The sequence below is a fragment of the Cebidichthys violaceus genome, unplaced genomic scaffold (assembly GCF_023349555.1).
Source record: "Cebidichthys violaceus isolate CVI_PGR_0920_01 unplaced genomic scaffold, fCebVio1.0.p SCAF_21, whole genome shotgun sequence".
Lineage (NCBI taxonomy): Eukaryota > Metazoa > Chordata > Actinopteri > Perciformes > Stichaeidae > Cebidichthys > Cebidichthys violaceus.
Window position 1 is genome coordinate 3,705,068 of NW_027176384.1, and position 11,478 is coordinate 3,716,545.

Genomic DNA, 11,478 nt, shown 5'->3' on the forward strand with positions numbered 1-11,478 from the left:
GAAACACAAGAGAAACGTGATTACTGCCGGTCAGGAACAGAAAAGTATTCAATAAAGATTATTAAATCATGTGTCGTCGTTCTGTTTTTGTTTTTAGAAACTTCTGCAACAAGTAAAACAAATGCAGCCAGCTGATATATTCTGCCCTCAGTGGCAGAATGTGTCACGTGATTCATATGACTAATTATGTGAATTTGACTCCAAATTACTTTCTTAATTCTTTTTTTTATTTCTGGTAATCCTGCAAATATCTATATATATATATATATATAGAGAGAGAGAGAGAGAGAGAGAGAGAGAGAGAGAGAGATATTTATCATATTATTCATATATTTCCATGTCATTATACTAACGCAGGAGTGTATGAGGTCATATAACACGGCGACGCCCCCAAGCGGAGGAAAGCAGCGTTACAGCATCACTTCCTGCTAAAAATAGGCCCAAGTTAAGTTTCGGTTTCCAATCATCAGAAATGATAGCGTGCTTTCCGACTCCACTGTAACCCGACAGCCGCCCAGCAGCGTCCCTCTTGTTGTGTTTGGTGGTGGAAGGGAACACGGAAGCAGCAGGGCCAACACGATGGAGTTGGAAATATTGAAGTTCATCTGCGACAATAAAGGATCAGTCGACACTGATTATTTGAGGTATAACCTCGGCTCGGGCCATGTTATTGATGACATCATCGGCAATCAAGATAAATTTGCTTTGTGCTGTCCTTTCGGGCAGCCGAAGGTGGTGGCCAGGACCCCGCTGAGGCTGTGCAGAGCCAAAGAGTGTCCGGGGTTCTGCTCCTCGCTGCACATGTGTAAGAAGTTCCTCTTCACCGGATCCTGTCCGTTCACTCACAGCAGGTAAATATGTCCGCGTAAAGTGTCCGGCTGAACTTGAGTCATACCGGGGGCTGGCCAGGAGAGGCCTGTGACTACTTGAAATTGTGTTTTTGTTTTGTTTTTAAGGGGTCTTTATTGTTGAAAATCGAATTATCAGCATTTTCTATATGTAAATAAAACTATTTAGTGCAGACCGAGACTGTTACATGTCTGTTTCGGTGCGTTTAATTACTTGTTTTTAAGGCCTTGACACATGTGATGCATTCAAGGACTGTTGGTTTGTAGTGTCGTAAAGACTAGCATGGACACCATGTAGCTACAGGCTAATTTAACACGATGAAGTCTGACGGTCCCTTATAGTTTTGAAGTGGCTTCAAAGTTAAAAGTGATGCTTTTTAAGGAATAGTCCGACAGAACCAGGACTGAGCGGGGACAGACTTTCGGAACCCGCTGCAGTAAAATGAGCGCTTTTCTTAAGGCATTCTGTTGCTCAGAAACACTAAACACTGTTCGTCCACAGGGACCGCCAAAATCACCACTAAATGAACGTTTTCGGGGAGTTTTTCCTGGCGACCAGTGTATGTTTTAGCTACCGTACTGTACAAACATGAGCGGTATCGATCTTTTCATAATTATTGGCAAGGAAGAAAATCAGCATATTTCCAAAAAAGTAATTCTCTAAATTTAGAAAACATTTGTCACATTCTGTGTATATATTTAAAGTAAATTTCATATGAACCCCATTCTAGAGTAGTGGTAGTAAGAATCAAGAAGAATTTATTCTTTTCCAAAGCAACCGTATTTTTAAAATCAAACTCACGCACGTGCTATGTGTCTTGTGCTCTTTGGTGACAGGACAGGATGCAAATTTTCCCACCAGCTGGACTCGGATCACAATATGCCGCTGCTGAGAATGCATGAGCTGGAGAGTCTGAGCCGGACGGAGCTGTGCACGCTGCTGCTGCAGAGCGACAATTGGCTCCTGCCTCCCGTAAGTGTGACTTCAACCAGAGCAGGTTTCCCTATTCAGATTGTTGGATCTGTTGCCTCCGCGTATGGAAGGGTACACCGATCCTGAAAACGAGTTCTTTAGAATAGCAGGAGTTTTACTGACTTCATCAACACATCTGTATTTATCACCTTAAAGAGCCTTTTCTTGCCTTTTCACCCTATCCCAGATATGTCACAATTACAACAACGGTGGCGGGGAGTTCGGCCTGTGTAAGGACGGCTATGGTTGCAAGAGGCTGCATATCTGCGAGAAGTACATGAACCGCGACTGCAGCTGCGTCAAGAACCATGATTTTAGTGCTGAACAGCCACACAAGAGCCTGCAGGAGAGAGGCGTGCATGACGACCTCGTTCCCTCGCTGAGGTCTGCTTATGCCAACATATTGGCCTTGAAGTACTTCGACAGACAAGGGGGCAACTCCTCCACTGGTGAATCCCCTGCCGCCGCTGCCAACAACACTGATGCGAGCAGCGACGATGGTTGGAATTCATATCCAGGGCAGTGGTACAGAGGGAGAGGTGGCTACCAGGGCGACAGAGGTAACAGAGGCAACAGGGGCAACAGGGGCAACAGAGGCAACAGAGGCAACAGAGGCAACAGGGGCAACAGGGGCAACAGGGGCAACAGGGGCAACAGAGGCAACAAGGGAAACAGGGAAAACCAGGGAAACAATCAACCGCGGCCACAAACCTCTTCCCCCGATGACATTGACGTTGACATGAACGATTTGGATCTGTACAGCGAAAATGGACTGAGCCAGGAGCCGCGGCCGCTAAACTCCTCCCCCAGTGACGTGTCCGACGACGGTCAGAACAGAAAATTAAATCCGAATAAAACGTCAACCGCCGCCAGAGGGCACAGCGGAAACGGCGGTGGCAGGGGAAGCCATCAACAGCTCCCACAAACCCACTCCACTACCGACATCCCTGGTGCCGCCAGCGACAATGCCAACAGTGCCGGCGGACCGGGCACGAGGCCAAGGCCCATCAGAGGTGAACTACGCCAGCTGCAAAAGCTCTCATTAAAAATGTTGTTCGAGAGAACTGTAAAAAACTAAAAACACAATAACACTTTATCGTGCACTTTTTGTTTGTGTCCTTCAGATAAAACCGAGATATGCATGTACTTCGTCAAAGGACGCTGCATACATGACGACGGTGAGTAATCAGTGATACATGACAGGTCGTCACGTAAAACAGTAATAAATACACTCGTTTTGAGTACCGAGGCGTGATTGTCACATTTTTTGTGTTTTTTTTTGTGGTTAATTTTGTCTTTATGACCGATGTCTTCTCAGAGCGATGCTTTAAAGTCCACAGCAAGATGCCGTACAGATGGGAGGTCAAAGAGGACGATGGGTGGACCGCCTTGCCTGATAACGAGGCGATCGAAAAGGACTACTGTGACCCAAAGAACACATACAGGTACTCTCTACTGACAGTTCAGTGGCATCGTAGTCCTGGGAAGATGTTATTATTTAACTCAACCATCTCAAGATGTATGCTGAAAAAAAAAAAGTCCTGCTGTACCCGGAAGAAGAAAAAAAAACATTTTGAATTCATGAAGTCTATTTAGGAACATGAGCTGTAAAGTCATTTTTCATCAGAAAAATCTCAATATTGATCCAAATAAAAACCAATGTATCGGTGTAACATAATAGATGACTTGCTGTTAAAATGACTTAAACTGTATGAATTAATGGCTCTCTATATTTGCTGTATTTTAGTAGCGGCAGCCCACCGGTGCATTTTGACATGATGACCCGCAGGTCGAACGAAGTGCGCCGACTCTCCACCGCAAACTCTTTGCTTGAGCCGACCTTCATCCACACCACTGAGTGGGTTTGGCACTGGGAGGATGAGTTCGGGAAGTGGAACGTTTATGCTTCAGCTGTGAGTAACTGGAGTTATTCACAAGTTGGATTTAGTGGCGATCATGCGGACAGCGCCACACACTAATTTAAAGTGTGGCGATGCTGCGTTTTTGCATTTCCTTTGATCTGTTAAAGTTTTTTTTATAGCAACAATGGATTAGTTATGTAACGCTATATGGGTAATATTCTGAAATAGGGAACGTCCCAGCGTCCCTAACCTCAGAGCTAATCAAGGTGTATATTATCTGACCATTACAGTGCAAGTCTGATCAAAGTTCGAAGTCGTCACTCCAATAACGTTGCGTCATAAAAACCTTGTAAACACTGGCACAGTTCCTCAAAGATACCAGTGTGAGTTTAGCAAACAGAGGAGCAGCATGTAAAGATAGCAGCAGCAACAGCAGTTTCATTGAGGATATGCGCACTGACAACATGCCACGGCAAGCAAAGCTAGCGGAGATGATTTGGGCAAAAAAAAAAAAGGTCAATTCTCCTCTATTTCAGTGACATTTTGCAGTCGTGCCACAACCCTAAATGCTGCTGTGGAGACAACGGTTCACTGCAGAAAACTCACTCCAGAAACTTTTGCACACGATGAGAAAAAAAAAGGAAGTGAAGCTGTCCGAGCTTTGCCGGAGAAGAAATCATATTACCACTTTATCAGTTTATACATAGAGCTCAGGCAGTGTGGCAGCATCCCAGATGAGCAGCAGCCGAGACTGTAGCCTGGTTGCATAAATTTATATTTGTCATGCTCATATTGGACTATTGAATTAAGAAATAAAGCTTTAAAAGGCGTTTACTGGAGCTTCCTCAGCTAAAGTCGATCCACCTTTCAAAGCTGAGCCTGTCTCAACAGTTTGACTTTTGTCCTCCAAGTTTACACTTCTACAAAGAATATTACGGGAAGTTACCGATTACACCTATTCAGAGGAGCGTGTGAACACAGCATTGCTGTTATGATTAAAAGACTAATTGTTGGGTTGCGTTTCACCAAAATCTGATGAAAATCTAATCCTGGATCACGTTGTTCCTCACACTTCAGTCAAATCAATTCATGCACTGAAATTTAAGGCAGATTTTGAAATTTGATGCATTTGCCCAAAACCGATTTAAACTTTATAAGTTCAAATTCTGTTATGAACAATTACACAAATAATGGTGGCCAGGGAATATAATTAAATGTTATCCCATTGTTAGCAACAGCAGATCTACTTTATCCACTAATCTTCATTTATACAACAGGAAATCTTCGATTTGGGATTTTTTCCCAAATTTCCCAGATGAGACTAAATGCCTGAGAATGATGCAAAATATATAAATGTAGTTTTGGACAGTAACAAATAATAAAGTAACATTAAAGGAGAAAAATATGCATATTTGCATTGTCGCAGAGAGTTAGATTTGAAGGTTGATACCACTCATTCATGTCTTTATGCTAAATATGAAACTAGTGCTAGCAACTAGTTAGCTTAGCATAGCATAGAGTCTCGATACAGGAGGAAACAGCTAGCCTGGCTCTGTCCAGAGATAACAAATCTGCCTACAATCACCGCTAACACATTAATTAACATGTTTCTTTTTTTTTTTCAATTTGTCTAAAATTGACACATTGTTGGGGGGGGGTCATGAGTTAGACTATTTCTTGACTCTAGTGTTTGGTTGCGTGGTGGATTTAGTCCCCGGCAAGTCGCTTTCCTCTGTTTCCACTCCTCCATTGTAGTTAGGGTACGAGATAAGTGTCGCTTAGCAAGAAAGCAAATAAGTGAGTTTACCAAAGCTTTTTTTCTTTAAAACACTTGACATTGCACTGAATTATCTGCAGTAAACAATAATTTGAACGTTTTCTTTTTCTTTTTCCACTTTTACGTTCTGCAGGTAATCGTTTTTTGCACACGATACCAACCCGCTCCTGATTGGTCATTGGTCACCATTTTGGTTGTGTTTTGAGGTTAAAACTCGACTCATCTGTCTTGTGTTGCAGGCTGCCGGACACAAAGCCGCGGACATGGACAGCGCTACACTGGAGCGGAGGTTTCTGTCCAATGACAAAGATGTGGTGGACTTCACCGCCGGTTCACAGTCATACTCACTTAGCTTCCAGGGTAAACAAATGTTACGCAACAGATCTCTCTGTTTACACTTTTGTGCATTTTGGAATATTCAAGCAGTATTATAATCTTTTCTTTTCTCCCCAGACATGATACAAAGAAACAAGCAGTACGGCACCAAGAGGCTTGTGAAAAGACGGCCCCAGTTTGTCTCCGCGGCGGATGTCCTAACAAAGAGAGTGAGGTACGACATCTCAAATGTGCTGTGTTGGTCCCACTTATGTTTTCCACCTTAAGAAACGTTTTATTCAAACCCCCTCACAATAAAGCTAATCCTAATCCTACTTTGCTTTCTGACCACAGACGGCCTCCCGGTCAACCGAATCTGAATTTCACTGCTATTCCCGACAACTGGGACAAGACGCAGGTTCCACAAACAGGATTCAAGGTATTGTGAACACCTTTGAAAAAACCTTCAAAAAACAAAAAAAAAAACAACTATCCGCAGCAGGTCTCCAAGGTGAACAGCCTCTGGCATGTTAGACAAAGCTCCCGCTGGATTTGGCTATCCACGATGTGAATATTTGCTTATTGTACATTTTCTGGGTGTGATTCTTTTTATTTATTTTTTGACAAAAGTGAGGAAAAGAAATCAATGTAGTGTTGTTTGGCAGCAATCTCAAGTTTCCCAAATAGAACCAAGATCATACTGTATGGAGCATAAAAGTCAATGTTGACACTGTACATTTTTACCGTACTAACAAGATATAAAAGTGTTTCTCTGGAAAATCAGATCCAGTTTATTTACCAAAGGCCAGTAATGGTGTTTTCTAGAGGATTTCATTACATTTCTAAGCTTTAGCGGGAGTTGTTGCACCCCGCTACTCCCGAAGAGGTCTGCATAGATGGTACAATAGCATCAGTTGCATCAGAACTGGAGAGTATTTCTTCATGGAAAGAAGAGCAAAGAACGTCACTGACGGCTATTCTCGATGACAAAGATGTTTTCGGTCTTGTCACGACGTGAAACGATTTGGTTTCGGAAAGTCTATTTATCTTTTTATTGTCATTAAAACCTTTTAAAAGAGTAGCAAGTGTTCTGTGCCACAGAGCTCCATTGTCAAAGCTACTAAAAACACATGAGTGAGTCACACTGGTGCACTGGGTGTGACGTTCGCACTGTTGTTTATCAGTCCCAAATACACCAACCCGCTGCTGTAAATACTCCAAATGCGTGTTAATCCGCTGCTGAAAATAGTCCCCGACAAATGCACCGGTTTTCTCCTGTTTAGGTAACGTTGGATAAAGATTACAGTACCCAGCTGTTATAGGGTTGTTTTTTAGATAAAACTTGACATAGATGACTCATTTACATTATATTTATTTAGCTTTTATCCAAAGATTTACATCTTCAGTAGGAATCGGTGGCATTGGGGCTGAGTGCCACAGACAGGGTAGCAAAGTAGAGTAAAATCTAACAACTGTTAACTTTGATCTTTTGTTTTAGTATTTTACAATAATCAAAAATAATAATTAAAAAGCACTGGCAAAAATGGAGAGATATTACTGCTTGGAAGGATAGAAAAACATGACAGACTGTTTCACTGATGTGAAGCCCCTGAAACCAGGCCAACGTCAACCAGTCCAACCTGCTGCACCTGTAGGCAAAAGAATTTACAGTAGCAGCTTTGACTCGTAGAGGTGCTGATGTGTGCCGTCTACAAATAATAGTCATCATCCTAATAATACAAATTAAATATTTAATATGACATTGCTAAAATAATGTGATACTAAAACTACCATAGATTATATCAGGCTTAATAAAGTAATATTACAATATATATAATAATATAGTTTTCACTTTTCCAAATGAATCATAATTTATCTCCGTAACTGCTGGATGTGTAATTAAGCAACTGTTTGCCGGCAAGTTCGCCATAGCTAGCAACTTTAAGTTAAGTTTATATGTCACGGTTGTGTTCACAACTTATTTCTGCTACCCCCAAGTGGCCAAACAATCAGTTAAAACAGTAATTGTATGCCTGGGTAAAAATAATTCTGTTTTCTTTCTGTGTTTTCCAGCGAGTCCCCCTCCTGCGCTCCTCGGATGGATTCAAGGAGCTTGAGACTCTTTTCTGTCAAACTATGAGAGGCTTTGACATTGTCAAAATAGAGAGGATTCAGAACAAACCTCTTTGGGAGTTTTTTCAGTGGTACATATGTGATTTAAAAGTGTCATCCGTCTGAGCGGTTGTGTGTTTAATATCTTCTCAGCTAGGTTGTCATTGGATCAGATAACCACCACACTCTGATTGTTAAAGCAAGACCATGCAACTTTTTTAAAGAAGGAATAACACATTCACCCTCTAATAGCCACGTATTTATTATTATCCTGTAGTTGCCACTTGTGGCCGCTGTTGAGCCAAAGTTACAGTTTCTCACAATGTTAGCACTCCTTCCTAAAAGTAGCTTGATTTACAGTTTCTGATTTATTCTTCCTAAATATAGCCAGAAGAATCAGATGAAGAACAGCAACAACGGGCGCATTGTGACGGAAAAACAGCTTTTTCATGGCACTGACTCTAAATACGTAGATGTCATCTGCCACACCAACTTTGACTGGAGACTTTGTGGAGTTAATGGGACTGTTTTTGGCCAAGGTGAGTTGAAGAAACATGAATTGTGGGCCACTTACTGATTTGAGAACAAAAGATGTGCAGTTGTTGTATTAAATTAAAAATAAAGTTTAGTCTAGTCGGACGGTTTCCTAGATTAAAGATGCACATCTCACACAAATTTAAAGAGACAGTTCACCAAAACCAAATGGAAGTTATTGTTTACCTTTATCCGGTGTTTTAAGCTGTCCATCAGTGTCATTCAGCTGATGCAATTAGTTTATTAATTGTTAAAGGGACAGTTCAGGTAGAGCCGTGGAGAAATCTATTTGAAAAACTCAACAACAATGTCTCTTTCCAGAAAACTCAAGTACATCCGTAGACCTTGTAGTGAGCAGGTCATTTGGGATCTATTTTCTTCGTAACGGACCACACCCGCCAACTGTATTACCGTGCAGAAGTTGCAAACATTAATGGCGTCCTCTTTGTCTGAGCTGTAAAGGTAGCAAGCTCAGTGGTGCTAGGTGAGCTAGCAGTATAGATTCATGCCTCCTCTGGCGCAGTGATACGGTTAGCGCGTGTAGTTTGGTAGTAAATTGAATGTCTTTGGGTTTAGACAACTTGGGCGATGGGAACTTTTTCATTATTTTCTGACCAAACAAATAATTGTTTATTTAAAATTACAATTTGTAGATTATGCAATAGTTAGAATAATCCCTAGTGTCTTTCCACATACTGTATAATGGCATTACAATAATCCAAAACATTTTTAATCTTTGTGTCCAAACACAGGTAGTTACTTTGCCCGGGACGCAAAATACTCACACAGCTACACTGGTGACTCTGATGTCAAATCCATGTTCATCTCCCGGGTGCTGGTGGGATCCTACACCAAAGGGCACTCTAGCTACCGCCGACCTCCTTCCAAGGACGGCGGGGACATCAACTTCTTTGACAGTTGCGTAGACGACGTTCTGGACCCTTCCATCTTTGTTGTGTTTGAGAAGCACCAGATCTACCCCGAGTACCTGCTGCAGTACAAGACCACGCACCCACTTGTCTCCATGTATGGTGCTGCGGCAGTGCCGGCGCCAAAACCGACACCGGCACCGAGACCAGCTCCCCAACCGACCGTGTCAGTTTATCCAATGAGCACACCCTCGATCCGACCCAGCGCATCAGTTTCTCCACCCAGTTTCTCCCCATACAGACCCAGCACATCTGTTTCCCCACCCAGTACATCCTCATACAGAACCAGCACAAGAGTTTCCCCACCCAGTACATCCTCATACAGAACCAGCACAAGAGTTTCCCCACCCAGTACATCCTCCTACAGAACCAGCACATCTGTTTCCCCACCTAGTACACCCTCATACAGAACCAGCACATCGTCTCACCAAACCAACACAGCCTCATTCCATCAACCCAGCCCAAGATTTTCCCAACCATCTCCTCCACCTCCCTCACCGAAACCAAAGAAAAGTGAGTGTGCCATCGCTTAGGAACAATGGTGAAGTGAGGGCAGGCCTTTTTTTTATGGATAATGATAATTCAAGGAGCTTTATGGTGCTTGTACAAACTGCTTTGGGTAGTTTGGCAATGGTATCCATTAAAGAGTGCAATGAGGAGTAGAGTGGCAGTTGTATCACTTAGAGTGCTCATTTATGTAGAAGAACATACTGAGTCTAGAATAATAATTCATCACACGGATAAAAACAGTGGAGTAGAAAACCCCCCCCCACAGTGAATTGGAAATATTCTGTTCACAGTAGCCGAGTTTCTATCTAAAGGTAACTCAACTTTTAAATTTGCAGAAAAAAAACATCTGCAAAATGCAAACTCATGCACGTTCCCACCCGCTGCTGTTGTGCTTTTTTCCCAGTCGAGTGCCGTTAAAGCAATGCAGAAGAAGAGGCAGCAACAAGACGACACAATTGTCAAAACCGAAATGAAAGCATGATAGAAATGTGTAACTTCTGTTCGTTTCATGCTTCATCTTCATGTCTGCCACTATGTGTAGTGTCTTCACTTGCGTGAAGGGATTTATTCACAAAGCCTGGTTCATTTCATTCATCAATACGTCAACTCTTCCACTAAAAACTTTTTTTCAATATTTTGACTTTTTTTCTCTATTTCCGTCGTGTCGCTCAGGTTCTTTTATGGGCCTAAAAACAGATGGATGGAAAATCACTTATTGAGGTGTAGTGTGTATGTATGTTGAAGTTCAAGCACCACTTGTATGTTTTTTGTGTTGAGTGTGACTAAAAACTCAGTGTTTTCCAAATTGTACTGTTTGCAAACAGATTTTGTGCATTTACATCAATAAATAAATGTAATATTAACATAAACTGCACACAGAAGCAGCGTTTTATTTTCAGGTTTGCATCTCTCTGTCTCTCGCTGTCTCATAAGTGAATTGAAAAGGCCACCAGCGTTGAGGGTTGAGCCTCTTAGTTAAATGAGGCAGGGCATGAAAAATGATCAATATGACCCCCCCCCACACACACACACACACATATATACACCTCAGTATACATACACTCGCAGCTGCCTCCTCTTGTGTTTCCTGACAATCTGCAGTGTAAATGTGAATATGTTTGAATGCTAAGATGAGATTTTAATTATGCACCCTGACTTTTTCACATCTACCCCTTACGGGTGTTTTGACTTCATGAAAGCAATCCTAACAGAAGGAATCATTAGAATAAACCACCTTGGTTTGAATCAAAGACAATTTGAGATTTATAGGTGCCTAAAACCACTAAATTATCACCGGACTGTAGTTCCCCTCAGCTCTACGGAGCATTATAGCATTCTAGCTGTTGTTTAATATCTTGTGCGTACAACATAAAATACATTCAAAATCAACTCATCACTTTTGCTTTAAGGAGCACGTTCTCTGAAGACATTTTGCCAGATGCATTTGGGAGCTTAGCTGTCTCCATCTTGTTTGTTTGCAACCAGAAGTGACGTGAGAGGGAGTAAGTACAACCAAACACTGAATGAAACCAAAATGTTACAATTAACGTCCATGAAATGAAAACACTGAAAACGTATCGGACTGCCGTTAATCAATTGTCGTTGAAATACAGAGGAC

General features: G+C 42.0%; 1 protein-coding gene across 1 annotated transcript; it reads left to right on the forward strand.

The window, feature by feature from the left end:
• Positions 1–480: 480 nt before the first annotated feature.
• On the forward strand, positions 481–10,734 carry si:ch73-252i11.1 (uncharacterized protein LOC553517 homolog). Its single transcript, XM_068716954.1, has 12 exons — positions 481–851; positions 1,686–1,821; positions 2,009–2,834; positions 2,946–2,999; positions 3,140–3,266; positions 3,569–3,734; positions 5,700–5,820; positions 5,914–6,010; positions 6,130–6,214; positions 7,849–7,979; positions 8,275–8,426; positions 9,174–10,734. The coding sequence occupies exons 1-12, from the start codon at positions 580–582 to the stop codon at positions 9,881–9,883; spliced, it is 2,877 nt and encodes a 958-aa protein (XP_068573055.1). The 5' UTR covers positions 481–579; the 3' UTR covers positions 9,884–10,734.
• Positions 10,735–11,478: the final 744 nt, after the last annotated feature.